Source organism: Rhinoderma darwinii, chromosome 3, assembly GCF_050947455.1.
Source record: "Rhinoderma darwinii isolate aRhiDar2 chromosome 3, aRhiDar2.hap1, whole genome shotgun sequence".
Taxonomy (NCBI): domain Eukaryota; kingdom Metazoa; phylum Chordata; class Amphibia; order Anura; family Rhinodermatidae; genus Rhinoderma; species Rhinoderma darwinii.
Window position 1 is genome coordinate 240416508 of NC_134689.1, and position 27264 is coordinate 240443771.

The window sequence follows — 27264 nt, forward strand, 5'->3', positions numbered from 1 at the left end:
ATGCGTGAAATACACCAATATAGGACATGCAATGAGTTTCACACAATGGATACTCACTGCATGAAAACTCACGCATGTGTGAATAGCCGGTCACATGCTGTGCGTTGTTTCAATGCACAGCTCACGGACGAGATTCACGCTTGTGTGAATGAGTCCTTAGACTTCATTTGAATGGGCGGTTTGGCTGCATGGACCTTCTCCCGGCAAGTAGCCGATCGCCACAGATCAGACTTTTATCAATCTGCTGGTTACAGAGGGGAGGTGAGGGTTATTCTAAGAAACAGTTTCCAGAAGGGAGAATCCCTTCAAAGCTCAAAAACCATGCAAGGCACGAAAGCAAAATAATTAAGAAAAACAAAAAACTATTTCAAATCTGCACATGGCTTTTCATTTTGAACTCACATCAAAATCCGAAACCATTTTGACAGTTTCAGTTATTTCCTGAAATGTTAAATACTAAAGTTATACACGGATTTAATCAGGCTGTAACTTTACAGCTGCAGATTTACTGGTGATTCCTACGCCAGTCTAGGCCCCATGCACACAAACGTATTTTTGTCCCCCGTAAATACGGGTCCGGTGTCACCAGTATTCCACCCGGATTTATGGGCACGTTTTCGCTGCAAAATTACACTGCAGTAATTGGCAGCCCTTCTCTCTATCAGTGCAGGATAGAGAGAAGGGACAGCCCTTTCCGTAATAAAAGTAAAAGAAATTCATACTTCCCCGGCCGTTGTCTTGGTGACGAGTCCCTCTCTTGACATCCAGTCTGACCTCCCTGGATGACGCAGCAGTCTATGTGACCACTGCAGCCTGTGATTGGCTGCAGCGGTCACATGGGCTGTAACGTCATCCCAGGAGGCCTGGACTGGAGGAAGAAGCAGGGAATTCTAGGTAAGTATGAACGTCTTTTTTTTTTTTACAGCTTTATCTATATTGTAATCGGTAGCCACTGTCCCTGGTGCTGAAAGAGTTACTGCCGATCGTTTAACACTTTCAGCACCCTGGACAGTGACTATACACCGACGTTGCCTAGCAACGCTCCCGTAGTTATGGGTGCACACACGTAGTCACCCGTAATTACGGGAGCCCCATAGACTTCTATGGGCCTGCCTGTGCCGTAATTACGGCCTGAAATAGGACATGTTCTATATTTTTCAACGGCCCGGGCACCTTCCCGTATACGGGGAGGTACCCGTGGCCAATAGAAGTCTATGGGCCCGTAATTACGGGCCGTGATTATGGGCGTTTTTACGTTCGCGTGCATGAGGCCTTAGGTCAAGATCACACACAGGGAATTGAGAACGGTTTTCTTTAGCCAAACACAGTAGTGGACACAAAAGAAGGGCAATGCCTCAGTCCTTTTTTTTTTTTTTTTTTAAACTTTCATTCCTTTTGGATCCACTACTGGCGTTGACTAAAAAAACGGAGCCTGTCACAAAAACTGCGCGTGTGATCCTGGCCTAAAGGTCCATCCAGATGTTGCGCTTGTGGTGAGGTTAAATCTGCATTGAAAAATCAAATCCAAAAACAGCATGCATCTCTACCACGATTTCGTATGTTTTTTCGATAAAATGGAGGTAAAAAAATGCAAGCACATTGAATAACGCACTAAATCGCTGTAAAAACACATGCGGTTTTCTAATGTGGTTTTTCAATGCAGTTTTAACCGCGCCTCAACCGCATTGTCTGATTGGACCTAGTCTAAAACCTGCAAGAGTAAGATTTGACTTATTAAAGGGGTTTTCCCACAAAATGTGTGATCGCTGAGGGTCTGACTACTGGGACCCACAGCGACGAGGAGAATGAGGGACTGAAAGTCCCCCAAAGTGTTCCCCTTTAGGAGGCACACACATTATTAATTTTGTGGCATCTTGTGCTGTCCATCGCCAGAAAGTGAAATCTACACCAGCCATGGACTGGCGTATATTCCGACTATAATTGACAACAATTTCTAGTGTATACTATAGAACATTTGCCAGGTTGTGGATGGACCCGCATCCTTGCGCTAAGCCCCGCCCATATATATATATATATATATATATATATATATATAAATATAAAACACTTAAAAAGCGACAGTGGCGTAAAATGGCAAAAAGTCGCAAAACATTGAAATACGACGTGTGCCATAAATTGTGACTTTTTAATGCCAGAAATTTGGTGTAAATAGGTTCTTGAATTCCCCCCACAGTGTTTTAACCTAGGCTATAATTTTCAAGGCATGATCAACTGTAAGAGCTTCTAAAACATGTTACAACACTGTCAGCCCGTACGGATTCCCAAATCTAACTATGCAATTAACAGTGAGGGCAGCTGCATATCAGAGTCTCAGCGCACAGCAGGTTGATGGGAATGAAAACAGTCTGGGAAATGGCCATCACACAGGAATCACTAAATGATTAGTAAATTGGATATGATGGCAAGCTGTGCCAGCGTGAGATTTATTACACAAAGCGCATTTTGGGCATAGGAAAAGGAGAAAACACAAGCTACAATTAAAGCATAGGCTCACAAAGGTGGTATTTTATAGAACACATTAGGGAAATGCTTGAGCTGCAATTGCATTCAAATTCCCCTTGGATAAAACAGAAAACCAATAATTTGCAATACTGCAAGAGGGACTTCCCTTAGCAGTCTATACACTGACCTTTCCTGCAGTCTGAATGGTATAATAGACGACTGATGAGAATAAATCACAAAGAGCTTCTAATATCACAACATGGTCAAGAAAATGGTGGACCTTAAAGCATCACTGTTGTGACATTGTAGACGCTTTCATAGAGGGCTTCTATCAGATGCACAGCGCTTATGAAAATTATGTTCAAGCACTGCATCATGGTGCGAGTCCCATCAGTAAGCAGCTCTCCTATTAGTGTCGCAGAAAGTGCTTTTCTGGAGTGTTGGAGCATCGTACAGCACCACCAAATTTCACTTAGGCCTAAGTAACATAGTTTTTCCTTAAAGAGGCTCTGTCACCAGATTATCAAATCCCTATCTCCTATTGCATGTGATCGGCGCTGCAATGTAGATAACAGCAAAGTTTTTTTTTATTTTTAAAAACGATAATTTTTGCCCAAGTTATGAGCAATTTATGCAAATGAGCTTTTCAATGGACAACTGGGCGTGTTTTCTCGTATTTCCAACTGGGCGTGTATTGTGTTTTTACCAGCTGGGCGTGTATTGTGTTTTTACCAACTGGGCGTTGTGAATAGAAGTGTATGACGCTGACAAATCAGCATCATTCACTTCTCATCGTTCCCACCCAGTTTCTTTCACAGCAGACACAGCGTGACGTCACCCACAGGTCCTTCAACCTTGTCGTCGAACAAAGAAGATACATCGGCTCCAGGCATCCAAAAGGTTAATATGCTCGTCTCTAGGGAGTTTGCTATGCTTACCTGAACATACACTGCACTGTACTCTGACGCCTGGTGCTGATGTGTCTTCTCTCTTCCGACGCCAAGGTTGAAGGACCTGTGGGCGACATCATCATTCCCAGCCAGCCAGCTTCTTTCACTGAAGACACAGCGTGACGTCACCCACAGGTCCTTCAACCTTGGCATCGGAAGAGAGAAGACACATCCGCTCCAGGCGTCAGAGTACAGTTGAATTTGCAGCAGCATCACCATGTGCAGGTAAGCATAGCAAACTCCCTAGAGACGAGCATATTAACCTTTTGAATGCCTGGAGCCGATGTATCTTCTTTGTCCGACGACAAGGTTGAAGGATCTGTGGGTGACGTCACGCTGTGTCTGCTGTGAAAGAAGCTGGGTGGGAACGATGAGAAGTGCATGATGCTGATTTGTCAGCGTCATACACTTCTATTCACAACGCCCATTTGGTAAAAACACAATACACGCCCAGTTGAAAATACGAGAAAACACGCCCAGTTGTCCATTGAAAAGCTCATTTGCATAAATATAAAATTGCTCATAACTTGGGCAAAAATGATCGTTTTTAAAAAAAAACTTTGCTGTTCTCTACATTGCAGCGCCCATCACATTCAATAGGAGATAGGGATTTGATAATCTGGTGACAAAGCCTCTTTAAGTCGATAGTATACGTCGGGAGGAGTCCTGACTGTGTACCACCAACGGAAGGTAGCGGCATATCCCAGTGGATAGACATTCAGTAGAATACTTCGCTCGAAACCCCCCGGGCAAAGCGCTAACTAAAGCGATGTGCCAGAAGTAGCTCCTGATGTCACTGTCAATTTATGGACTGTGACATTAGGAGCTATGCTGGAGTTCTTGGCCAGAGCATCGCAAGTGCTCTGGCCGGGGACTCCAATACTAATTGGTAGCCCTTGACGTTGCTGTTCATATATGAACTGTGATTTTAAAAGCTTTTCAACACATTGGCCAGGGATTCCACTCCTTATGTCAGAAGCTTCTTCAGTTCCGGCCAGAGCGATTAAGATACCCTGTTCGGAGACTATGTAGTTGAAAGTACCTGGCTATATATGGACAGTGACGTCAGGGGCTTTCCGTCCCAGAGTCCCTGGGGCAGAGCAATAACTGATGCTCTACAAGGGGACTCCGGCCCTGGTAAAGCTCCCCAAGGTATACCTTTGACGGATGCCATATAGTGGCATCCGTCACATTCTACCATGTTAAGTAAAACTTTTTGCGGGATCCCTTAGGATGGAATAGCATAAGTCTATTATACTATTCCATCCCTCAAAAAAAAAAAAAGGAATACTGATGTATACCAGCCCAATGGAGGCCAAAAGGACACTCTTTTGGTCTCCGTCGGGCTAATGGAGCCCTATGGACATGTTTAGAGTGTTCGGTGGGAACTTTCCGACGTACATGCTAAACGTATGGCATAAACGCGATGTGAATGAGGCCGTACACGTTAAACTTAGGGTGTATACAACCCCATGTGAATAAGGCCTTATACATGGGGCAGTCGGAGTGCCTGCTTATTTAAGTACATATTTACACAGGACATTTATTTTGCCGTTTAGATGCATTTCTGCGCAACTTTTGTAATCAAGGCAAAAATGGTGCAGTTTTGCCTAGATTACGAAAATCGCGGCAGAAAAACATGACAGAACTGTGAAATGTCATTATATACACTTACGGCCATGTTCCCACGGCATACGTTCAGGCTAAAAAATGTGAGGCTGATTTCAAGAAAAAACAACATCTGAAATCCAGACATGTTTAGAGCGGATATTCAAAGTGTTTTTGCAAACGTTTTTGTTTTTTTTTTAATGTATTTTGAGGCATTTCTTTTTAGATGTCAATGGGAAAAATCAGCTTGTAAAACGCTTCAAGAAGGGACAGGTCACTTTTTTTTTATAAAGAGTCATTTTTTAATTCAGCGGCATAAAAATATGCCTTGTATGGACTACACAACAAATTTCCCATTGAAATCAAAAGGTAGCTATTTACAAGTGTATTTTGGAGCTTAATACACGTGCTTTACGCTCCGAAATACAGATGCAAATATGCTGTATGAACATGGCTTTAGCCTCCACTGTCTTTACCATAAAATATTTGCTACAATTTACTAGTAGAAGTTGCAAACATTCCACAATCGACAGACATATATAGTCTTCCGATTAACAAGCTAACTGTAGAGATACATTTAAAAAAAAACAGTGCGTTAGCACGGGACCTAGACAATCTAACGCTACATTCAATTAGATTGTTTTCTCTATAAATTACATTTTTATTTTTTTAATCAGTTTACATGAACACAAAAATCTTACCCCAGAAATGTCTGCCACCCTGTGTATGGGAATTTCCTTTTTGCTGTGAAGTCCCTTGGCATTCTTGATGGCTCTGTTAAAGTAAAAACGGGTACAGAAAAAGGATGAGAATATATTTCTAAACAGTGAAACGTTATATCACTTAAATTAGAAAACAGACATTATGAAGAAAAAAAAAAAAACCTAGTAAAATAAGCAAATCCATACTGTATGTGGGCATTCACAACTGATAATTTTATTTTTGTTAATGATGTAAACAGCCTGTATTCACTAACATCCTGTCCAAACTGGGACTCTGGCTCACAAGCTAGTATCTTTACCACGCAAAACAAATATTGGTTTACCTGAGATTAACACCTTAACGACCGTCGTATGGTTATTTTTACGCTGGTCGTTAGGGGTAGTTCTTCTAAAGCCCTGCCTTTTCACGTCGGCGCTTCAGAAGAAGTTTTCCCGCATCGGGCAGGGTGCTCCTGAAGCACGGGCTGTTACTAACAGCCTGGGGCTTCAGGGCATCGATCAGAGACCACGAGCAGTGGTCTCTGATCATGTTTAACCCCTCAGATGCGGCGCTAAATAGCGAGCACCGCATCTGACTGGTTTTAGAGGGAGGGGGCTCCCTCTGTCCCCCCATCGGTATCCCACGATACAATCGAGAGGTGGGGAGGATTTCTATGGCAGCCTGGGGGCCTAACAAAGGCCCCCAGGTTTGCCTTTAATAAATGCCAGCTGCCTGACAGTTTTACACTAACAGGCATAATACACTGCAATACAGAAGTATTGCAGTTTATTATTATAAAAGTGATCAAAAGATCGCACACCAGTGTACCGATACTAGAACAACTAATTCAGCAATTAATCCCTTCCCGCTCCTGGACGTACTATTAGGTCATGGTAGCTGTATCGTTCGCGCTCCATGACCTAATAGTACGTCACGGGAGTAACGGCCATTTCGGCGGTCCTCCCGACACATACAGGAGCTGTGACAGCTGCTGTCTCGTACAGCAGCTGCCGCAGCTCCTACAGCGGGTACCGATCGCTGTGTCCCCGCTGATTAACCCCTTAAAAGCCGCGTTCAATAGAGATCGCAGCTTTTTAGGGGTTAAGCTACCATCGCCGGCCTGCTACAGGATAGCGGCCGGCGATGGTGACTATGGCAACCGGACACCAAACAATGGCGTCCGGCTATGCCATCGACGGAAGCCTAGTGGGTCCTGACAAAGTCAGGACCCACTATGCTTGCTGTCAGTGAGTAGCTGACAGCTCTAATACACTGCACTACGCATGTAGTGCAGTGTATTAGAATAGCGATCAGGGCCTCCTGCCCTCAAGTCCCCTAGTGGGACAAAGTAATAAAGTTAAAAAAAAGTTAAAAAAAAGATGTGTAAAAATAAAATAAAAGTTTTAAAAGTATTAAAAGTAAAAATCCCCCTTTTTCCCTTATCAGTCCTTTATTATTAATAAAAATATATAAACAAACAAATAAACTATACATAATTGGTATCGCCGCGTCCGTAACAGCCTGAACTACAAAATTATTTCGTTATTTATCCCGCACGGTGAGCGCCGTAAAAGAAAATAATAATAAACCGTACCACAATCACAATTGTTTGGTCACTTCACCTCCCAAAAAATGGAATAAAACGAGATCAAAAAGTCGCATGTACCTAAAAATGGTGCTGATCGAAACTACAGTTTGTTACGCAAAAAATAAGTCCTCGCACGGCTTTATTGATGGAAAAATGAAAAAGTTCTGGCGCTTAGAGTAAGGTAACAAAAAGTGAATGATTTTTTACAAAACGTATTTTATTGTGCAAACGCCATAAGACATGAAAAAAACTATAAACATCTGGTATCGCCGTAATCGTATCGCCCCGCAGAATAAAGTGAATATGTCAATTATAGCGCACGGTGAACGCTGTAAAAAAAAAATAGGATAAAAAAACAATAGTAGAATTGCTGTTTTTTAGTCACCACACCACCTAAAAATAGAATAAAAACTGATCAAAAAGCCGCATGCACCCCAAGAAAACTACAATGAATTCCTCAAGGTGTCTAGTTTCCAAAACCGTGTCACTTTTGGGGGGTTTCCACTGTTTTGGCACCCCAAGACCTCTTCAAACCGGACATGGTGCCTACTAAAAAAGAGGCCTCAAAATCCACTAGGTGCTCCTTTGCTTCGGAGGCCGGTGCTTCAGTCCATTAGCGCACTAGGGCCAAATGTGGGATATTTCTCAAAACTCCTGAATCTGGGCAATACGTATTAATTTGCGTTTCTCTGGTAAAACCTTTTGTGTTATAGAAAAAAAATGGTATAAAAAGGATTTTCTGACGAGAATAAATATGTAAATTTCACCTCTACTTTGCTCTAAATTCCTGTGAAACACCTAAAGAGATCATAAACTTTCTAAATGCTGTTGTGAATACTTTGAGGGGTCTAGTTTCTAAAATGGGGTGTTTGATGGGGGTGTCTAATATATAGGCTCCTCAAAGCAACTTCAGAACTGAACTGGAACCTAAAAAAAAATAAAAATGAGGCAATACATCGCTTCTCCTAATGAGCATTGCCTACTCCAAGACGACCCCAGTTTTGAGAGTTTGTATAAACGGAGACCCTATTAGACCGTTTCAGTGCCTGGTTTTCCCAAGCATTCACCACCGAGACGTGTATTTCTATTGATGCGTCCTTGGTACATTTTAAACGGAGGCTTCAATTCTGCCAGTACCTGCCGGGTAAGAGGGCAAGGTATGGCGTGAAGATGTATAAGCTGTGCGAGAGTGCATCAGAGTATACCTACAAATTTAGGATATATGAAGGGAAGGACACCAGTATTCAGCCCCCAGAATGCCCCCCTTACTGGGAGTTAATGCAAAAATTGTGTGGGATTAGGTGCACCCACTGCTGGACCAGGGTTACCACCTCTACCTGGATAATTTTTATACCAGCATCCCACTCTTCAAGTGCCTCACTTCCAGAAGTCCTGCGGCATGCGGCACTGCTAGAAGAAATCTGAGAGGCCTCCCTAAGACTCTGCTTGGGCAAACACTCAGAACGGGTGAGAGCAGGGCACAATCTAGCAGCAACATATTGTGTATCAAGTACATGGACAAGAGAGATGCCACACCAGTACCCATGAACCTGTACAAGGTACCAGTACAGAGACCCCCAAACCAGACTGCATCCTGGACTACAACAGGTACATGGGAGGGGTGGACTTGTCAGATCAAGTACTGAAGCCCTACAGCGACATGCGGTGTGGTATAAGAAGCTGGCCGTGCACATCATACAGATGGCATTGTACAATGCGTACGTGCTACGTCGATGTACAGGCCAGAGGGGAACTTTCCTGGAATTTCAAGAGGTGGTTATCAAGAAACTAATTTTTAGGGACCAAGAAGGGGGGCACCCACTACTTCTGGAAGCGAGGCCACACGCATCGTACCAGGGCAACACTTTCCAGGAGAAGTTCCCCAAACTGGCAAGAAAGGAAAAAGTCAAAAGAGGTACAAAGTCCGCTATAAGAGGGGGATAAGGAAGGACACAATATATCAATGTCACACGTGTCCCGAAAAACTTAGGCTCCGTATGAAAGAGTGCTTCAAAATGTATCATACATCCCTTGATTTTTAATCTACCCAGTTTTACTTACCCTGATGCACTCCGCACAGCTTATCCCCCCTCGTCTTTCCCCTCTGGGCCCTTCTGTGTGCCCAGGCAGCTGATAACAGCCACGTGCAGGGTATTGTCGTACCCAGGAGAACCCACATTACAGTTTATGGGGTGTATGTCTCCGGTAAAAATGCTCACACCACCTCTAGATGAATGCCTTAAGGGGTGTAGTTTTTAAAACGGGGTCACTTCTTGGGGGTTTCAACTGTACTGGTACCTCAGTGACTTCTGCATACATGACCGCACCAGAAAATCCCCAGTAGGCCAAATGGTGGTCCTTCCTTCTGAGCCCTCCCATGGGCCCAAACGTCAGTTTATCACCACAAATTGGGCATTGCCGCACTCAGGACAAATTGGGCAACACAATGGGGTATTTTATTTCTTGTGAAAATAAGAAATTTTCAGCCAAAACTACATATTATTGGAAATAATTAATTTTGTTTAAATTCCCAGCCCTATTCAAAATTTCTGTGAAAAAACTATGGGGTCAAAATGGTCACAACACAAATAAATGAATTCCTTGAGGGGTGTAGTTTCCAAAATGGGGTCACTGCTGGTGGGTTTCCATTGCTTTGATACCTCTGGGGCTCTGCAAATGCGACATGGCACCCGAAAACCAATCCAGCAAAATCTGCATTCCAAAGAACACACAGCGCTCCTTCCCTTCTGAGGCCACCCATGGGTCCAAACGGCAGTTTATCGCCACAAATGGGGTATTGCTGCACTCAGGAGAAATTGGGCAACAAAATGGGGTATTTTGTTGCCTGTGAAAATAAGAAATTTTTATCAAAAATGACATCTTATTGGAAAAAAATTTCATTTTTTTAATTTCACAGCCCAGTTCAAATACCTGCTGTGTAAAAACTGTGGGGTCAAAATGGTAACAACCACCATAAATGAATTCCTTGAGGGGTGTAGTTTCCAAAATGGGGTCACTTATGTGGGATTCCTACTGTTTTGGCACCTCAACACCTCTTCAAACCTGGCATGCTGCCTAAAATATATTCTAATAAAAAAGAGGCCTCAAAATGTACTAGGTCCTTCTTTGCTTCTGGGGCTTGTGTTTTAGTCCACGAGTGCACTAGAGACACATGTGGGACATTTCTAAAAACTGCAGAATCTGGACAATACATATTTAGTAGTATTTCTCTGGTAAAACCTTCTGTGATACAGAAAAAAATTGAACACAATTGAAATTCAGCAAGAAAAATTAAATTTGCAAATTTCACCTCTACTTTGCTTTAATTTCTGTGAAATGCCTGAAGGGTTAAATAAACTGTCTAAATGCGGTTTTGAATACTTTGGGGGGTCTAGTTTTCAAAATGGGGTGTTTTATGGGGGTGTCTAATACATAGGCCCCTCAAAGCCACTTCGGAACTGAACAGGTACCTTAAAAAAAAAAAAGGCTTGAAATTTTCTTAAAAATATGAGAAATTGCTGTTTATGTTCTAAGCCTTGTAACGTCCAAGAAAAATAAAAGAATGTTCAAAAAACGATGCCAAACTAAAGTAGACATATGGGAAATGTGAACTAGTAACTATTTTGGATGGTATAACCGTCTGTTTTATAAGCAGATGCATTTAAATGATGAAAAATTCTATTTTTTTTATATATTTTCTCTAAATTTTGCCATTGTTCAATAAACACGGAATATATCGTCCAAATTTTACCACTAACATAAAGCCCAATGTGTCACAAGAAAACAATCTCAGAATCGCTTGGATAGGTTTAAGCTTAAGCATTCCGACGTTATTACCACATAGAGTGAAATATGTCCGATTTGAAAAATGGGCTCTGAGCCTTAAGGCCAAAACAAGGCTGCGTCCTTAAGGGGTTAAAGGTTTGTCTGTACTCCCGATAAGATTGACACAGTAACACACAAATAACAAAAAACAGCAGGCTTTTTCAAATGATGGAAGCCATTTCTAATGCAATTGTCTGATTCCGACATTGGGGATGTGGTGGCAGGATTTCAACATACTAAATGGTACAGAAGATCTTAAAAGGGACTTTAGGCAAGCAGAAGGTCGTAATGCCAAGAAGTTAGTTGGAGACATGTAGCTCAAAGTTGTGAGATGTGATAAGGTATAGGATTATCGAACAACCTGTAGAATGTCTGCCAAGTTGTAATATTCACTGTTTACAGTTCTTATTAGGTTTGCATTATTGCGAATAGACCGTGAGGAATTTATATAGAACAAGATGTGGTTATTACTAAACCATACTTCGTATGAAAACCCAAAAATGCAATGAAAATATAGCACGGTGCCATTTCGGATAAGGATTTATGAAAAACAAAAAGGAAAAAAGAAAAAGAAACAAAATGATTCCAGAAATATAACTAGGCACTCCAGATATCATCGGAAGTATAAATATATATACATACACAAAATTTAAAAGAAAATCTCCTGGCCAGGAAAAGATAACATACAATTGGAACTTCTATACATAGACCAAGTCCCCTAAGGGATAAATAGCATTCATTATATATATATATATATATATATATATATATATATATATTTCTTAAGATTTTTTTAAGAAAAGAAATTCAGTAAAACCGCTGAGTTGTGTTCACACTTGCGGTTTTTGACAATATATATTTTTTATCCTAAGAGTGGCCAAAGTTCCTATTCCAAGTAGTTGGTAATAATTTTTTTGAAGAGAATCTTTTTATATGATATAGTTCTCGTCACAGGAAGATAGCCCTCGTATATATTAAGGAGACAGATTTTACAGCTGGTTTTTTTTCCCCTCCATTTCGATAATCAGATCCTTGATTTTGTAAGGATCTATAGTGGCTAGCAGTCTATTCATAGACCCATGGGTCAATATGTAGCCTTCCCGATCTTTAAACTTGAAGAGGGATGTTTTTTTCTAGATTTTTTATATTCGGCAAGCCCAACTTTTATTGCTCATACAGGTTTTACCTCCAAACATCCAGCAAGCACCAGGGAACTGTGCGGAGAGGCAACCAGCCCGACAGGTGGAATAGAGGGCCTTCACCAGGTGAGTACCAATTTGTATGGCCATATACCTCCTTTAAAGCCTCCAAACTTCCACCGTCACGTCAAATGATGCTTTCCTTTTCAATGTGCCTAGGCACTCCACATCGTACGCCGGAAAATGCAAGATCCGAAAGGGCAAGAGCACAGGCCGGCAACCTGGTAAGTTCCAAAACGTATGGTATCCTTTTTCCAACATTAGACAGGGATTTGCGAGGCAGGGGTTAGACGTCACTACCCGCCCTGTTTGATTAAGTCAGCTGGCGCGTTTCATCCCTGAACGGGATTTCCTCAGAGCTGTTTGACAAATGCAACCAAATACGTTGTATTTATAGTGTCCCAAAAATTCACTTATTGGTTCCATAGTTACTAATGTAATATTCCATGGAAATTATCTAAACTGTTGCAAAGAATATATACAAATCTTTCATAAAGTGCAGTAATTATAATTTCTATTTCAACAGCTGGGAATGTTTCTTGGAAATCATGTACGGATTAAACTGTAACTACTTGACAAACTGCAACTGTTACTTTCTGTATGATTGTGTACTTTTTTCAAAGTATGGGCAATGTCATACTTTGCTTTTGTAAATGTTCAATAAAATGTTTCAAAAAATAAATAAATAAATAAATAGATCGCACAGTAAAAAATAACCTGTATCTGTCAGCGGGTCCTGCGTGTCTCTGATAACAAGTGGATCCCACGTGTCTGACCCGCTGACACTGAACCCGTCAATCCCTCTCACCTGACGGATTCAGGTCTCACGCTAGATACAGCTGCTCTGCATACAGGATACAAAGCAGCTGTATCTCAAAAAGTTAAAATCATTTTTCATAAAAAGTAATAAAGCACCAAACACACGGAGACACATTTTTATTATGAAAAAACAACAACACAAAAAACATTTTGAAAGGTGTATATAGCCTTTATCTAAACATTAGCGAAAACACTACTTTGGTAGAAGAAATCCTCTAGCAGACACGTAAGGCCCTGGTCATACAGCCGTCAAAGTCTCCATGCAGTACCATCACAACGGCGGACAGCACCCTCTAAGGGCCTTTTCCCATCTGCGCTGGCTTCCGTTCATCTGTTTCGTTCAACTTTTCCGTCAGGAACAGATGAACAGAAAGCCAAACGGAAACCATAGAATCTGGTTTCATTACCATTGATTTAATTGTTATTTTTTCTCTTTCAGTTGCTATCAGCTTGCCTCCATTCCACTGGGTTTCTGTTTTTTTATGACGGAAACAATAGCATAGTCGACTACGCTATAGTTTCCATGAAAAAAATGGTAAACTTAGTGAAACGGAGGCAAACGGGTACCAACTGAAAGAGAAAAAAAAAATACTATTGAAATCAATCGTAATACAAATGGAAGCGATTGTTTTAGTTTGGCTTTCCATTCATCTGTTCCTCTGATGGAAAAGTTGAACGGAACAGAGGAACGGAAGCTAGCAATGATGAGAACAGGCCCTTTCCCAATAGACTACATTGCAAGTCAAAGGGGTCCGTCAGGCACTGTTGGCATCCGGCAATGTATCTTGGTTTCTGTTATTAATGGAAACGAAGATGCAAGTGTGAATACAGCCTAATGTTCACATCTGCGTCGGAGGTTCCATTAGGAGCCTCAGTTGCAGATTCCGTCACATCCTGGAGAGAATAGCGCAGTCAGTCCATCTAATAAGGTCACTATTACCGTCATAAAAGATTCATTAATCCATTACAGTACAATAAGATGCTCTCCAAGATTCCTTGCACACTGTTTACAGATATATCTGGTATTTAAATGATGAGCCCATCAGTGAATATGCAAATCCTGCTAAATGTCGGCATGCCACACAATTCTCGCAGTCTGCCATAGCAGCTGGAAACAGAGAGAGTGGGGAGAAGACCGCATACCAAGCATGTTCATACTGTGTAAGCAGAGAGCTACATAGTCTTACATCAGCATTTGCATCCATTTCTAAAAGAAAAAGTCCCCCCTTCCACCTCCTGCAGAGAACAGTTTTATTGTGTGGTACAATTTTACACATCGAAACTAATAATGCCTTCTTTTCTTTAATTCCTATGACCGCTCAATCACATGGAGGGGATTTTAAATGCAAAGTATGAAGCTTGTACTGTGGAGTTAATGGGAAAAATTCTCTCAGGTGTAAAGCGCATGGCTCTCCAAGGGAAGCAGCGCAAGTACGACTGGTCAATTAGACGGGGGAAACAAATTAGCAAGCGTTACCGAGCTGACATTAACACCCATTTGCCATTCACTGGAAAGCAATAACCATACATATAATATAGCAAGTGAAAGGGAAGATCATATGCGAATGTGGGAATAGAAAATGCATGGGTAGGAACGTTCATGTTAAAGAATCAGGGAATAAGTTGGGATGCAAGGAGCTAAGCAGAGCAACAATTTACGTAGGTTTTTGCAGGTTGCAGGTCTGAGTAGCTTACCACACAGCACAATGCTTTAAAAATAGCCTGTGTTCACTCAAGTCCTATACCACCTGTTGTCCCTTAATCTATTGTACACAGCCCTTTCCATCAAGGATGAAACAATCCAACTGTCTAGAGCCCCCCACCCTCTGTGCTATGCTGGCTTTAATGGCCAATGAGGCTGGGGGAAGAACAGTGGTCACGCTGAGTCTCTATTCATACCCAGCTCATACGTGACTCAATGACCCAATAGGTAAAAGGTTTAGGCCTTCCCTGCAGACATTCTTCACTTCACAAGTGTCAATAACAACATAATGATTTAGGAAATCAGTTTTATCCTTCTTAACAACACAGTTCATTACAGATCAAATAACTTACTAGAAGGGTTTTATTAACAAGGCTCTAACTCTTTGAATTAGGTCTATAACATGCAAATAGCACGAAGCTATTGAGTTTAGAGAGAATTGTTGTAACCACTGACCTTGTGCTATGTGATGCCCAAAAATAAAGCATACATAGACTTTGGCAAATCTGCAACAAAACTGCAAGGAATAGGGAATATTGTAGTTTCAAAAAGAGGATGTGCACATTTTCCAAGTCCAATTCTAACTAATTGAACCCATGCACGATACTCAGTCACATCAACTGTACCGCCCAACATGCAGGAGTATCTTTCCGCGCCCGATGTTAGTTCAGGTGCCATAGAATAACTGGGGGGACACTTTAATGGCTGCTTTATTTGAGTGTTTAAAGTAGGTATACCCTTTGTTTCTTTTAGCAAAAAAAAATGGCAAAGCCAAGGAGGTGGAATGAGAAAATATATGCTCCTCTCCCAAACAATCCTCAAACTCCTAGAGTGGAATTTATTAACGTCAGCCTTAGTAAATCTGTCCCCTAGTCATAATTGTACACACAAATGCACAAATATCTTAGAGCATACAACGGTGTCCTGCAGCAAAGAAGCTAATGTTGGATTTCACTTTGATGTACAATTTTAGGCTATGTTTAAATCCTGTACAACGGGAAAGCTTCTACGTATACGCTAAACGTGTCCATACCCTTCCATTGCCAGACACAGGCCGAAAAAAAGGAGGATGTAATAAGGGTAGTAGACTATGCTATTCCGTCCCAAGGAGTAATGTAAAAAACCACAACTTCATAGCCTTTGGTGACAGATGCCACTGGATCCCTCAGGGAGCTCCAGTGATGTCACTGTCAATACATGGACATCAAAGGTGCTTCTGCGGCAGAAAAGGATCGGGAGCTCTCTGGCTGCAGAACCGAAGACCAGGAGGGGTGGGTAAATGGGGCCTTTAAAGGCATTGGTCGCTGGCGAGAAGACATCAGGCAGGGCACTCTTCTATGCTTCATCCTTGGAGCTTTTATCTGGGTACCGTGATATGGGGGGAGACTGCGGACTGCCTCTTCTTCATTACCCTGCAGGCTCTTGGCTGGTGATGAGGACTGAGGCAGGAGGAGCCCAAACTGAGGTTAGAGGTGGCTAGTTAGGTCACTGGAGGATAAGCTCCAATGATTTAAGCTGTCTATATTGTATATGGACAGCTACGTCCCTGAAGCTGCCCAGGGTAAAAGAAGAAGATCGAGGGTCACTCCTCTTTGCTGTATCCCACTATATTAGAAATGTATCCAAGCGTATGCCTCTACAGTGGGATACCATTGGAGCCTTCCATTGGTGCTATATGTAGGGAATCCTCCCAACATATACCTGATAAAATGCTCCAAAACCTGATGAGAACAGAGCCTTACTTAGTTTTTATCATTCAATAATCAGAGTACGAAGATACACCTTACATGTTTACATTTTTATCAATGATAACTGTTGGAACCCGACTTTGAAGAGATAAGATACATTAATGCATTTTATTCTGTAGCCAATATAGCGCGGACATAGTACGCATTGCTGTAAAGTGGCTGTCACAATTCACATCACAATTTAATTTCCCAATCTCAGACACACAAGATTAACAAGCCAATTGACCTATCATTATGGTATGCTGGGCAAAAACGTTATGTACAAGAGGCAGAATGCCGGTGATCTAGGCCTCCAACCAGTAGGGGGAGTTATTTCCTGTACAGACATCCCAGGCAGCAAATGACACCAAAGATTAGCGCCTCTGTAAAATTAACTATAAATGTTGAACTAGTATGAGAGGCATAACATATGCAATTAGTTTTTTTTAAATAGGCTATCGTGTTTAGAAGCCAGGATACCATGTGGTACTTGCCAGCCACCCTGAAGTGGCAGCCTGCCTGTCTTGTAACTGCAAAATAAATTGGTAGTTCAATGTGGTTTAATGAACTCATAAAAAAAATTAAAATAAAAAAAAAATCCAGATAGTGATTACATGATTAAGCAGCACATCTGCAAAAATAGAAAAGGAAGGAGAATGTAGTGAAAGACCTGTTATGAAGCAGTGCACTTCACATCTCTCATCAAAAAGAAAAATATTCACTTTGCAAAGGGCATAAATCAAATACTTATGACAAAGCATACCACCTTGCTTCTGCTATGTGTCTAAAACAATTTGCAAAATTGCCTGGAATTAAGGAAACACATCAATGCCTTATGCCCTTCAGCATCTAAACAAAAAGACTGACTCCTAAAATTATTCTGCCGTTCATCAATAACTGAAGCGCAGATTAGAGCAGCAACTTTTATCAGCCTCCAAAGATGATGAATGTGCAGCATTAAAAGCCGGGACACAAATAAATGCACTCCGATAGGCCGCTGGGTGCATTCATATGGGGTGTGCCGCATCTTAGACACATCTTATTTATAGCTCTGGGTGACAATGTCTTCCTATTTTAAAAATGAGCAGCTTTAACTTCCGGATTACAGCAGCAGAGTTAGCTGTCCAGATTTTATTTGAGCCAACAAAGACTCCACAGGCTAAATATGTGGATTTTTTTTTTTTCATTCTTGCATTTCACTTTCATAAAGACTTCCTTTCCAAAGCAGCTCTATGCTTTCCTGCCAATTCTGGCATCTCCACAGCAACCACAGATGCCTCTAAAAGAGCATAGAACCAGAGAAAGTAGAAGTAAGCGGCGCTTCTTCCATCATGTTCAGCGGGAAATACAGTCTATGGAGAGCGGCTGAAACATCTGCTGTGCTATTGTGCAGAAACGGACTACTGACAAGGATAAAAGCAAGATTATTCATTCTGAAGACTAAAGCTTGGTAACTTAGCTAAACTGGTACACGGAATGTGGTACTACCACCAACCTCTTCAGGCCAAGGTCATGATGCTGCAAGTGAAAAACATTGTGTCCTGTACAAAGCAACCAAATCCATATAAAGCCTTAATGTTTATGAAAAGCATCTGCCAACATGGGCATGATCCCAGTAAAGGAAAAACGGATCACATAAATGAAGACTTTCTGTATCTATTTGACCCACTTGCTGGGATATGACACAGGATTTCAATTATACAAGAGATTTGGCATCTGATAAAGCTTCTTTATATTTGATACAACAAAGTGGTGAATCTAAATGTAATCGCCAAAGTAAATCCAAGTTAACCTTCATAGGATACCTTTCAATGGCACCAATAAGTGAAAAACAATTCCGGGAGCTCAAAAACACTAAATGGAATCCGGTCTACTTTACATACTTGAAAGGAAAAGACCTTTCAAAGACTAAAAATGTTCATGTCCATACTGTATGTCTCCAGAACACGCTGAACTCCACAGAGGCAAGTGTTTTAAATAGGGAAACGTGTAAAAGGAAGGGTTTTATGTATTTATATCTATCTACATGACAAATGGATATATTATTACTTCGCAGGATGTTCCCACCACCTGCCGCCCTGTATTTTCATGAGTTTGGCATAGTGATGTCATACAGGAGTGCATCCACAGGGCTTGAAGGCTATGTACACCTGTGAAATAGACATTTTTATTTAAAAAAAAACACTAAAAAAAAACAGTCAGTGACATTGGTTACGTTTTCCAAATACTTTTTATTACAAATTATTTATACTTTTTGAGATAGTTGCTTTGTATTTGTACACAGAACAGCCATATCTAGCACTGAGACCTGTATCGGTCAGGTCCACGAGACTGAAGGGTTCAGTGTCCACGGGTCCTGCCTGTCTCGCGGGAGAAAGAAGGGACATGCCCTATCTTCGGGCGTTTACGCCTCTGACCTCCCATTGACATCAATGGGAGACAGAGAAAGCATATTTTGCGGCGGTTTATGCCCGCGGCGCTCAATGGCCGCAGGCGAAAAACACCACGAAAAACGGCGTGCAGGCAGGGGAAAATCTGCTTAAACTTCCAAACTGAATTTTGAGGCAGATTTTCCGCCATGCAAAAAACTCCATGTGAACCCAGCCTTAGGGCTTGTCCACACTTGGGGGAAAAAAGCAGCAATTCCGCTGTCAGGAATTGCGGACTGAAAATACGGAGAATACAGTAGCCGCAATGTAGATGAGATTTAACAAATCTCATCCACACGCTGCGTAAAATTAGACCAGAAATTGACCTGCGGTGCCAATTTTTCGTACCGCAGCATGTCGATTACTGCTGCGGCAAGTGGACTGAATTGCTACGTTTTTCAGGAGATGTCACCATCTTCCAACATTGAAAAAAACGCCGCAAAATACGCACACATTTTTTGCAGTAAAAAACGAAGAAAATGGTGTGGTTTTTCCGCAGCTGAAATCCTTCTAGTTTCTGCGGAATTGCTGTATAAATTTTCTGCAGCAATTCAGTTAAAGAGGCTCTGTCACCAGATTTTGCAACCCCTATCTGCTATTGCAGCAGATAGGCGCTGCAATGTAGATTACAGTAACGTTTTTATTTTAAAAAAACGAGCGTTTTTGGCCAAGTTATGACCATTTTTGTAGTTATGCAAATGAGGCTTGCAAAAGTCCAAGTGGGTGTGTTTAAAAGTACAAGTCCAAGTGGGCGTGTATTATGTGCGTACATCGGGGCGTTTTTAATACTTTCACTAGCTGGGCGCTCTGATGAGAAGTAACATCCTCTTCTCTTCAGAACGCCCAGCTTCTGGCAGTGCAGATCTGTGACGTCACTCACAGGTCCTGCATCGTGACGGCCACATCGGCACCAGAGGCTACAGCTGATTCTGCAGCAGCATCAGCGTTTGCAGGTAAGTCGATCTTACCTGCAAACGCTGATGCTGCTGCAGAATCAGCTGTAGCCTCTGGTGCCGATGTGGCCGTCACGATGCAGGACCTGTGAGTGACGTCACAGATCTGCACTGTCACAAGCTGGGCGTTCTGAAGAGAAGAGGATGTTACTTCTCTTCACAGCGCCCAGCTAGTAAAAGTATTAAAAACGCCCCGATGTACGCACATAATACACACCCACTTGGACTTTTACTTTTAAACACACCCACTTGGACTTTTGCAAGCCTCATTTGCATAATTACAAAAATGGTCATAACTTGGCCAAAAATGCTCGTTTTTTAAAAATAAAAACGTTACTGTAATCTACATTGCAGCGCCTATCTGCTGCAATAGCAGATAGGGGATGCAAAATCTGGTGACAGAGCCTCCTTAAGTGTGTAAAACCCCTAAGTATCATTCTGTCTGTAACCCTCTCCTCCCAGTGCTCAGCAGTAGCCAGGCTGCTAGATAAATTAACCCTTTTCTACCCTGCCTTAGCTACAAGCTGCTGCATCCCTCCCCAACAGCTTAACCCCTGTACTTACCCTATCCTACCATAACCCTGCACTACAGCAACTCTTAACCCCTTCACTGCCATACAACTGCAACTACAATCCCCCCTTGCCCTTTTCAGCTATCACTCCTTTTCCGTACAGCTCATTATTGTATTAACCCCTTAGATACAGGGACAGTTGGAGCCAGGTGGGGGAGGCTCACATAAGTAATAATGAGTGAGTGTGTTCTATTTTATGTGAGTGTTTTGTATTTTGTGTGTGTATTTAGGTACGTGGGTGGGTGGGTACTAGGATAGGTTCGGTAATGTTAATATCTTGATTTATTGTACCATGCATAGTCTTGGTATACTTAAAGAGACTATCACCACATTATAAGTGCCCTATCTCCTACATAAGAAGATTGGCGCTGTAATGTAGGTGACAGCAGTGCTTTTTATTTAATAAAACAATCTGTTTTCACCACTTTATTAGCGATTTTAGATTTATGCTAATGAGTTGCTTAATGCCCAAGTGGGCGTATTTTTACTTTAGACCAAGTGGGCATTGTACAGAGGAGTGTATGACGCTGACCAATCCGGATATTTTGCAAAAAAGCCATGAGGAAGGACGTGGCGTACGTCTGAAACGCGTAGGCACCTATCTATATCTCTACCTTTGCATTCGGGAATGACCTTGTTTTAAATCATCCAAATAAAATTGGAACTACATTCTGTTTTAAATTTACTGCGCTGGATCATCTACTTTTTGTTAGTTTTTTTCCTGTCTGTCTGTGGTAGTTAATGCAGGGCAAAGCGTACTCTCGCTGTAACCTGTCATTTACTGCGTAATCTCGCGAGATTACGCTTCCTCTGCTGTAACTACCACAGACAGAGTAACGAAGTGCAGAGATTGCGAATAGACATCCCGTGGAATGTCTATTCACTGTCTAAACACTTCAGTATTGTTAATGTGTTAGTATAAGACAGCACATAAGGATCTAGCAGGATCCCTATGCGCTGAGTAAAGGAATGGAGAGGAGTGCATGATGCTGATTGGTCAGCGTCATACACTCCTCTGTACAACTCCCACTTGGTCTAAAGTAAAAACACGCCAACTTGGGCATTAAGCAACTCATTAGCATAAATCTAAAATCGCTAATAAAGTGGTGAAAACAGATCGTTTTATTAAATAAAAAGCACTGCTGTCACCTACATTATAGCGCCAATCTCCTTATGTAGGAGATGGGGCACTTATAATGTGGTGACAGAGTCTCTTATATACACATTGATAAATATATATATCAAAACGTACGGATACGTACTATACCGTGATAATATTTATTTAAAAGTCTCTGCAGCCTAGAATAATAAAGTCTTACAGCAAATAACAAATGACCAGCATCCCCTTGATGCAGCCAATGCTCCTCTTCAGAAACTCACATAATAAAAAGTAGAGAATAGTGTGGAGCGCGATCAGGAGCGGATCCCGCTCCATAAGCAGTGTGGTGTCACCTGTATATTAGAGTTGACACCTTGCTCCAACGACTGGGATTGGAATTAACTCTGATCTAAGCCTTTTAAATGCGTAGATGCTGCAGTCGATAGCTACCCCGGCATCTAAGCCACTAGACCATAGCGGGGCCCTCGGTCATCCCATCACGACACCATTGCTGATGCATTGTCATGGTGGCCTACTAAAGGCCCCTTGGTCTGCCATGTTAGTACTCCCATTAAGGCAGGGCTTAATAGAAGGCTGTTAAAAGTACAATAGATGAGTATTGAACCATTATGTATCAAGTCCCCATGTGGGAGTTTAATTAAAAAAAAGTTAAATAAAGTTTTTAAAAATGTACAAAAAAAATGTAAACAAACTAAAAAGAAAACCATTTTATTTTTTTATGTAATTTTACAAAGAAAATGGGAAAATAAATAATTGGTATTGCTGCGTATGTAAGAGTCCGAACTATTACAATATATTGTTATTCATCCCGCACAGTAAGCGCCGGTAGAAAACTCCATAATTCCTGTTTTCTTGGTCACCTTGCCTCCACAAAATAATGTAAGTAAAAAAGATTTAAAAAGGTATCCCAAAAGGGTAAAATTAAAAACTATACCTCCCCTTGCAAAAACAAGCCCTCAAACAGAGACTATCAATCTTTACTTTTCGGTCATTGTGCCCTTGTTTAGGCTTCGTTTATAGAGAAGGATAAAAATCATGTTCATTTTATAGTATGAGTAGGTACAGCTACCAATCCGTTTTATTTTAAATTTATTTCCATATTAAAGTATTTTGTAAGGAAGTTTTATTTTACCCCCTTACCACCCGATACACATCATGTTTTTTGTTAAATTTAACGAATACGTGAGGAAAAAAAAATACATTAAATTCAGGCTGCAACTGATGCCTAACAGTGACATCCGTCACCCATAGGCTATAATGGTATCCGTTTTATGGATCCGTCATGAACTCTCATTACCCTGTTAAAGACTTATCCGTTAAACGGATACCATTATACATACACCATACATGGAAAGTTACACTGGAGTTTCCCAACTGCAGCAATGACCGCACTGTCCGCACACCCTGTCTCTATGATGTAAGACAACGTCAGGTCTGTGGGATCCACATAGAGAAACCCCCAACCGCAAAGACCCTGCATCACTGGAGCTTCCCTGGGGTAGCACCAGTGATGAAAGTGGCCAGTTACGGGAACCCCAGCTGTTCTAATAGGGCCTATATCTTCCAAGAGCCATACCTTTTTTTATTTTTCCATCAAAATAGCCGCATGAAGGCCTGTTGTAGTTTTTCATGGAGCGGTTTAATGTACCATATAGTGTACTGAAAAAACTCCTGAAAAACAATTCTTTGTGGGATGGAATAGATAAAAACAGCAATTCCTCCATTGCTTTTTGGGTTTCGTTTGTACGATATTCACCACGCGGTAAAAACTACACTTTCATTCGGTCAGTAAGATTATGGCAAATTTAGATATTTTTATTTTTTATTTTTTTTATTCACTACTTTTACAAAGTAAAAACAATTTGTTTAAAAAAAATTGTTTCGTGTTGCCATATTCTGAGAACTATACCTTTTTTATTTTTCCATCCGTGAGGCTCTGAGGGCTTGTTTTTTGCAAGGCGAGCTGTAGCTGGTGCCATTTTAGGGTACAATTGACCTTTTGATCATTTTTTCAATTTTTGGAAGAAGCAAGGTGACAAAAAAGCAATTCTGTTACTTAGTTTTATATGGAATTCACCCTGCGGGTTAAATAATGTTTTATTGTAGTAGTTCAGACTCTTTTACGTATGCAGCAATACCAATTATGACATTCCATTTGGGGAAAAACTTCATATTTTTTACTGAAAACAATTTTTTTTATATTTTTAGTCTCTTAGGGGACTTGATCATGCATACACTGCAATACCCACCTATTGCAGTGTATTGTGCTTTTCATGTCCTCCTATAGGGCTTAATACGAGGACCAAGTTAGCAGACCTGGAGGCCCTTATTAGGCCCCCAGGCTGCCAAGACAACCATGATACCTGCACGTATACAGGCGGGTTCAGCCCATAAATCTGCTCCATACTTCTTCCCCCTATCATGATGTATATCTACGTCATGATAGGCTAAAAGTAGGGCTGTGGGATTTTGCCAAAAAATGTAATTTAGATTTCTTTCAACACTTTGGGCGATTTTCGATTTGAATCTCGAGTTTCTTATTTTTTTCCTTTTTATTTAACAGTAATATCAAGAAATAATTGAATGCATTTTCTTTATATAAATAACTAACATATATTGCTATAAATATTGTACGTAACTTCACGACTTTTAACCTCTGTGTTGCGATCTGCAAGGTACAAGAGGGGGAGGTGGTGCGATCGGCAAGGGGGGTGCTATCTACAGCGGCGCAATCTATAAGTGGGGTGGTGCGATCTGCAAGGGGGTGCTACCTACAGCGGAGAGGTATCTACAGGGAGGTGTGGCTATGTACTAGGAGTCCCTGCTTCCCCACACGTGCTGTATCATTTGTTCAGTACAAAACAGCAGTTCCATGGGGAAGCGGGGACAGAACGATGGCGGACCAGGAAGTGACGAGGCGGAGGGGCAGAGCTTCCACTTGCAGCAAGACTAAAATAGTAAAACAGTCCGCTATATACTCGCCTTTTAAAAAACGCTGTGTTGCATAGTCCTACAATGCAAAATATCAGCAGTTTTAAAAATGGCACCTGTGTTCCTATGTGGCAGAGGGACTGTTAGGCCAAAACAATATCTGTACTGCCTTCGTTTCATCTGTGGGTGGCATAAATGAAACTTAAAGGCGTTTGCCCATCAGGGATATTTATGGCATATCCACAGGACATGCCATAAATGTCCGATAAATGCGGGTCCCACATCTGGAACCGGAACCTCTCTCTAGAACGGGGCCCCCTAAACCCCGTTCTACCTTTCTCAGCTCCCGCTGCCTCCCGGCAACTTCCTGATTAGATGGTGGGGAGTTATGAAAACAGCGTAGCTTGCTGAGCTACGTGGTTTCTGTAACTCCCACAGAAGTGAATGGCAGTTACGAAAACAGTGTAGCTGGCGTGCTTTTCTGCTTCCGTAAAAGTCACTCACTTCTATTGGAGTTACGGAAACAGCATAGCTCAGCGAACTACGCTGTTTTCCTGATTACATGCTCGGAAATTACAAAGTGGCCCAGGAAGCAGCTGGAGCAGAGAAAGGTAGAACGAGGTTTATGGGTCCCGTTATAGAGATAGGTGGGGGTCCCAGAGGTGGGACCCGAATCTGACATTTATGGCATATCCTCTGCATATCGGGGACATTTATGGCATATCCTCTGCATATCGGGGACATTTATGGCATATCCAAACAACTTTAAGGAAGGACAAACAAGTGAATTGTGGGAGGATCTACTTTTATAGGAACATTCCCAATGCCATCAAATCAATTCTGCTCTCAACATTTAAAGAGGCTCTGTCACCAGATTTTGCAACCCCTATCTGCTATTGCAGCAGATAGGCGCTGCAATGTAGATTACAGTAACATTTTTATTTTAAAAAAACGAGCATTTTTGGCCAAGTTATGACCATTTTTGTAGTTATGCAAATGAGGCTTGCAAAAGTCCAAGTGGGTGTGTTTAAAAGTAAAAGTCCAAGTGGGCGTGTATTATGTGCGTACATCGGGGCGTTTTTAATACTTTCACTAGCTGGGCGCTCTGATGAGAAGTAACATCCTCTTCTCTTCAGAACGCCCAGCTTGTGACAGTGCAGATCTGTGACGTCACTCACAGGTCCTGCATCGTGACGGCCACATCGGCACCAGAGGCTACAGTTGATTCTGCAGCAGCATCAGCGTTTGCAGGTAAGTCGATCTTACCTGCAAACGCTGATGCTGCAGCAGAATCAACTGTAGCCTCTGCTGCCGATGTGGCCGTCACGATGCAGGACCTGTGAGTGACGTCACAGATCTGCACTGTCAGAAGCTGGGCGTTCTGAAGAGAAGAGGATGTTACTTCTCTTCACAGCGCCCAGCTAGTAAAAGTATTAAAAACGCCCCGATGTACGCACCTAATACACGCCCACTTGGACTTTTACTTTTAAACACACCCACTTGGACTTTTGCAAGCCTCATTTGCATAATTACAAAAATGGTCATAACTTGGCCAAAAATGCTCGTTTTTTAAAAATAAAAACGTTACTGTAATCTACATTGCAGCGCCTATCTGCTGCAATAGCAGATAGGGGTTGCAAAATCTGGTGACAGAGCCTCTTTAATACCACTATGTGAAACGCAAAGGACCGAATAGCAACAACTAGCTATATTACTGAATACAACTGTTTTCATGTATATAGAAAAGGTGCTTCAATATATACTGTGTTTTATCCTGTAATAGATCTGCATTTCTCCTTCACAAATTGTGTAAAAATAATAAAATCTTCAAAAGGTCCCTTTATAAACAGGTAAGGCCCAATTCACATATATACTTTGGAAGCTCCATAAGGGGCCTCCATCACAAAGATTGAAAATATCGAAAACAATAGATCAGCATCCTGCGCTATGGTTTCTGGTAAAACCACGGATACCCCATCGGAAACCATTAAAGTCAATGAGTTCAGTCAGGCGCCGATGGTGTCTATTGTACAACGGAACCAACGCTTACAGTATTTTCGTTGGTCTGCTCTTCTGAAGTAGCAGAACGGAAATACTGATGCAGATGTGAACGAGGCCTTGAAAATGTAAGATAATAAAGACAGTAATAAACAAAAAATAATAATTACAAGGAGATTTCCAAAACTTCCTTAGGGAAGGATCACATACACACACAATTTTGATGCAGCTTTTGGTTCCATTTATGAAGCTATGCACAAGAGTGAACACAAAAGAAAGCAGATGCATCAGTCTTTTCTTTATACCTTTCCTTCCTTTTGGATCCACTTCTGGTTTGACTCAAAACACAGACCCCATGCACACGACCGTAAAAACGCCCGTAATTAGAGGCTATTGGCAACGGGTACCTTCCCATCTGCTTACGGGAAGGTGCCCGGGCCGTTGAAATATATAGAACATGTCCTATTTCAGGCCGTAATTACGGCACGGGCAGGCCCATAGTAGTCTACAGGGCTTCCGTAATTACGGATGGCTATGTGTCGCTAGGTGACGTCAGGGGATTCCCGTTTGCAGGCTCATGCCTGATATCAAATTTTGAATAAAGAGAAGCAGAGAAAATGGGGGTTTATGGGCACGGGTCAAAAACGTGTCACAAAGGACCTGTATTTATGGGAGGGA

The 27264-nt window shown here is 41.7% G+C and overlaps 1 protein-coding gene across 2 annotated transcripts in view; it reads right to left on the reverse strand.

Moving 5' to 3' along the window:
* SND1 (staphylococcal nuclease and tudor domain containing 1) overlaps window positions 1-27264 on the reverse strand; it is a 684058-nt gene that overhangs the window by 322113 nt on the left and 334681 nt on the right. For both annotated transcript variants that reach the window (XM_075857566.1, XM_075857565.1), the window contains exon 14: window positions 5723-5795. In XM_075857566.1, coding sequence (XP_075713681.1) covers window positions 5723-5795 — 73 coding nt within the window. The remainder of the gene's footprint in view (window positions 1-5722; window positions 5796-27264) is intronic.